Source organism: Cynara cardunculus (genome assembly GCF_001531365.2).
Source record: "Cynara cardunculus var. scolymus isolate 2C chromosome LG 5, CcrdV1, whole genome shotgun sequence".
Taxonomy (NCBI): Eukaryota; Viridiplantae; Streptophyta; class Magnoliopsida; order Asterales; family Asteraceae; genus Cynara; species Cynara cardunculus.
In genome coordinates this window covers 9,881,750-9,887,146 of record NC_037532.1, presented here as the reverse complement: position 1 = coordinate 9,887,146, position 5,397 = coordinate 9,881,750, and the positions used below count along the sequence as shown (strand labels likewise).

General features: G+C 33.3%; 1 protein-coding gene across 1 annotated transcript; it reads left to right on the top strand.

The window, feature by feature from the left end:
- Window positions 1–869: 869 nt before the first annotated feature.
- LOC112513616 (putative receptor protein kinase ZmPK1) lies at window positions 870–3,477 on the top strand. The gene has a single exon (XM_025119935.1). The coding sequence runs from the start codon at window positions 878–880 to the stop codon at window positions 3,257–3,259; it is 2,382 nt and encodes a 793-aa protein (XP_024975703.1). The 5' UTR covers window positions 870–877; the 3' UTR covers window positions 3,260–3,477.
- Window positions 3,478–5,397: the final 1,920 nt, after the last annotated feature.

The window sequence follows — 5,397 nt, the reverse complement described above, 5'->3', positions numbered from 1 at the left end:
TACACCATTTTTATTAATGATTATTAGAGGTGTTCGCCATGACCATATGATTATCACCTCTTATAATTCTTATTTAAATTTAAAAAATAAATAATAGATAATAAAAATCATTTCTTTTTATTTGTTATATTGAACTTCATAAATGATCTAATGATATGTTAATTGAGAGGTGTATGTTTCTTTTTTTTTTTAAATGTCTCGTTTGGTTTAAGAAATAAAATAAATTTTGGAACTTCTATTTCAAATCTATTCCAATTTCATGTTTGGTTTGTTGGATTGTTCGAATTTGAAATCCTTAAAGAACGTTTAGGATTTCGTGGGATTATATGCATCAAGGTTTTAAAAATGTTAAAAACATTTGTTTTATATTAATCGATTAATAAAAATGTAATTCAATTATTTATAGTTTTTCTATAAATAATGAAATTCAAATCCTACAAACCAACCACACCAAAGATTTCAAATCTATTTCAATCAAAATCCTTTCATAAAATTCAAACCATTTAAAAACAATCCTACAAACTAAACAGCCTATAAATGCAAAAACTTGGTTTAAAAAATTGAATGAAAACCTGATCATTTCAAAGTCTGAGAGCTTCGTTAGGGTTTCTTCGATCTCAAAAAATTTAAATTCTTTATTTTGTTGGATCTCAAAAAGTTTAAGGAAATATTATTTATTTTATGTGTTAACTTAAAATAAAATTGAAAAACTCTGCAAAATAGACAAAAAGGACAGACTTGTGATTCAATGGTCAACGAGAAAACGTAACGTATATTATAAATCTCCTTTTATTCCTATTTATTTATATCTATATATATATATATACATCTCTCTTCAACAAACTCAGATGCAGGGCCATTATTAATCTGTGAAACCATGGGTGCACCATTTCTTCTTACCCTAGTAATACTAACCCAGATAACATCCATTTCTTCTTCTTTCTCAAGCCATGGCTTAACTGGCGGCTCATCTCTATCTGTCGAGAACCAACAACACCTTTTAGTTTCCCCCAACAACCTTTTCACAGCCGGATTTCATCAAGTCGGAGACAATGCTTACGCGTTTGCAGTGTGGTTCTCGGACCAAACCACGTCGGGGGTTCGAACCGTGGTTTGGATGGCTAACCGAGATGCACCGGTTAACGGAAAACAATCAAAACTATCCTTAGGGAAAGATGGTAATCTTGTTTTGGTAGATGCTGGTCATTACGTTATTTGGTCAACCCAGACAAAGGCAACGTCTTCTTCCTTACAACTCCGAAGCTCCGGTAACCTTGTGCTTAGTGACGGAGATCAATCGATACTTTGGCAAAGCTTCGATTATCCGACAGATACCCTTCTTCCAAATCAACCCTTTACTAAAAGCACACAACTTGTTTCTTCAAGAAGTTCTACAAATTGCTCTTCGGGTTTTTATAAGCTTGTTTTCGATAACGATAGCATTCTTCGACTTCTTTATGATAGTCCTGAAACAACTTCTCTATACTGGCCTGATCCCAGGTTACTAACATGGAAAGTTGGAAGATTTCAGTATATAAATACTCGAAGAGCAAGCCTTGATTCCAAGGGTGAATTCCACTCATCTGATGGTTTCACATTCTTATCTGCCGATTTTGGGATGGCAAGGCAACGAATCATGAGGATGGACACAGACGGGATCCTAAGAGTTTATAGTCTCGTTGAGCACGAAAGAGGAACCAAATGGGAAACTCAATGGCAAGCCATTGATCGTACTTGCAGGGTTGATGGTATTTGTGGAGCAAACAGTCTATGTACTTATTCTCAAGATTCAGGTAGAAAATGCAGTTGTTTACATGGGTTCAAGATGGTGAACTCCAAAGATTGGAGTTATGGGTGTGAACCTGAATTCAAACCATGCATCCGAGATGAATGTGATTTCATTGAGCTTCGTGAAGCCGAATTCTACGGATACGATATTCGGATGGGACTAAACTACACTCTTGATGCTTGCAAGAAGGATTGTTTACTGGATAGAAATTGTAGTGGGTTCAATTTGGGATGGAAAGGAAATATGGGATACTCGTACTGTTTCATGAAGACTTCTTTGCATAATGGGTACCAAAATGGGGTTGCTGGGGTGATGTATATCAAACTACCAAAGAGATTAGTATCATCTTTCGATCAAAAAACCATCAGCCTCTCAACCCTGATCTGTCCATCACGGCCTGTATTGACGCCGTTAATAAGATCGTACGACAAAAAACACGATATCAGCAAGCCACTAGGATACATGCTAGTGTTGGGATGCACGATTGGGATCATTGAGATCATCTGCATAGTGGTTTTCTGGTATTTTAGCCATCAACATTCATCTGCAGCAGAGGAAAGTTATTTTCCAGCACCAACAGCGTTCCGGAAGTTCACGTACCGTGAGCTGAAGAAGGCAACACGCAATTTTCGAGAAGACATAGGGAGCGGTGGTGCTTCTGTTGTATATAGAGGCAGATTAAATGACAACAGGATTGCTGCAATCAAGAGGCTCAAGAATACATATCAACAAGGGGAAGTTGAATTTCAAGCTGAGATAAGCACGATTGGGAAGGTGAATCACATGAACTTGATAGAAACATGGGGTTATTGTGCTGAAGGAAACCATAGACTTGTGGTTTACGAGTATATGGAGAATGGATCGTTGGCTGAAAACTTGGGGACCGGTAAACTTGATTGGGCGACAAGGCTTGATATCGCAACGGGTACTGCCAAAGGACTTGCTTATTTACACGAGGAGTGTTTGGAGTGGGTTCTACATTGTGATGTGAAACCCCATAACATATTGTTGGATGCTAATTATAATCCCAAAGTGGCAGATTTTGGTCTTTCCAGATTGTTTGATAGAAGTGGTATCAACCAGTCAAATTTCTCCATGGTTCGAGGGACTCGAGGCTACATGGCTCCCGAATGGGTGTTCAATCTTCCGATTACCTCAAAAGTTGATGTATTTAGCTACGGGGTGGTGATATTGGAGATGATAACAGGAAGGAGTCCAACAGGCAAGCAACATACAAGCAACGAAGATGGCAAGGCTGAGTCTTCGCTAATTGAGTGGGTGAGAGAGAGGATTCAAGACGCGAACGGGGAATCATGGGTCGAGGATATCATAGATCCTTCAATAAGAGGCGAATATGATCGGACCATAATAGAAAATCTGGTTAGGATTGCACTGCATTGTACCGAGGAAGACAGGGATGCAAGACCCTCCATGAGTCAGGTTGTTGATATGATCCAAGACCCTCGATGAGCCTGGTTTCAAAATCATATACGGAACTCGCCTCTCTTACCAGGTTGAAATATGTTGGCTTTTCATTTTCATGCAGTAGACTGTTCTTAGAGGCATTTTGTCAAACATTTGGAGGGCATAGAATGGTGGCTGTTTACAGCATCCCTAATATGTTTATGCTGTTACATATATGCATGATGCATCTAAATATAAACTTATTATGACCCATCTCATGATTATATAATTCTACGAGCACATAAAATACGATTTAGCATGTATACCAGTTTTAAAATAACGCACGGAACTCACCTCCATAGGTGAACAAAAAGCACTCTTAAATGCAGTAGCGAGATATTAAAAAAAGGGAATAAATGAGCTTCAATGATGATGAAGATATATATATATATATATATATATATATATATATATATATATATATATATATATATATATATATATATATATATATATATATATATATATATATATATATATATAGGCCGACTTTGTACTTGAATCAACTTACCCTTCTTTCCGCTTCGTGAAAAAGAAAAGCTTCAATGCACGAGTGGGCAAAACACAGAAAAGGCCCGATGAAGGAATGAAGGATGACCTGGTGATAGCTATCCACCCCGAACCAAGACGCTCGTCCAGTCCGTAAAGGCTGCGAATTAATTTGGTCCGCATATCTAAAGGGGCTGCTATTGTCACCCCTGTTAGTTGTACGGTACTTCTTTTTTCATTTTTCGGGTTATCACATTAGCATACATAATTATATATTAACTAAAATATATAAAATAAATACGTTCTAATTTTAACAAATTACATTATTATAATCTTCTCGTTAATACATTCGAAACGAACCCAATATAAAATATTTTTTGATTTAATTATATTTTTATGTAATATAACAACAAGGGCGGATCCAGCCTTTAAGCACTGGGAGGAAAGGCCCCAGTCAAAAATCAAAAACTTTTGTTGACTAGCTTAAATTTTATATTTTCATTCTCATCTTACATGGTTTCCCCTTAGTTCCATATGACCATATGCTTCCCTCCCCCAAATCCCATCCAACATGCCCCCACGTTAATAATTTCTTGGATCCGTCACTGATATGCTACGAAAAAAATATTTTTAATACTTACACTTTATACTCTTGTAGTTAATTATGTAATTTATGGCATGTCTCTTTGTTTTTTTTTCATTTTCTGTTTTACACCATTATCATATTAACATACATAATCATATATTAACTAAAATACGTAAAAACATATTTTTTTATTTAACAAGTTACAAGATTATAATCGTCTCGTCAATATATTCATAATGAGCCCATTATTGAACATTTTTTTATTTAATCATACGAATTATTTTTAATACTTACATTTTATACCCTTATAGTTATTTATTTAATTTGTTTTATATATCTTACTTTTTCGTTTTTCATTGTACACCTTTATCAAATTAACATATATAATTATATACTAGAAGAGTACTCGCGCAAAGCAACGAGAGACATCTCGATTTTAATGTTCTATTTTATTATTTATCTTTGTCGATGTTATAATACGATTTTATGTGTTTTTAAAAAAACAATAATGATTTTATTTATGAATAAGATATAAATTTGAAAAAAAAAATATAAATGTTAATATCAAATCAACTATTTAAAAGTTTTAATTTTTTATGTAATTTCTTTAATTTATTTTTTTTATTGTAATTTAATTTAAGTTTAATAATGAAATAATTTATTTTTGGTTTAATAATATAATATTTTATAAAAATAATAATTCAGTATTATGTTAGAACTCAATTATTATCCTAATTATATTTTAGATTTTTTATATTTAAAATGAGATGTTTATCATGTATTTGATTATGTTTATCTGCAGTTAGTTAGACGAATTCAGATATAGAACTTTAATAAGTTGTACTTACGCACAATCTACTTGTAATCTTGAGTTTTAAACAATATGCATTAATAAACAGTATTTTACGCATAAAAAGTGGTTTTTAAGAGTTTTTGTCAAATGTTTTTTAACATAGTATAAATAATATAAATATACAGTTGCTAAATAAGATGTAAATTTGAAGATATCATAAAAATTTGAAAAAAATATAAATGTTAATATCAAATCAACTATTTAAAAGTTTTAATT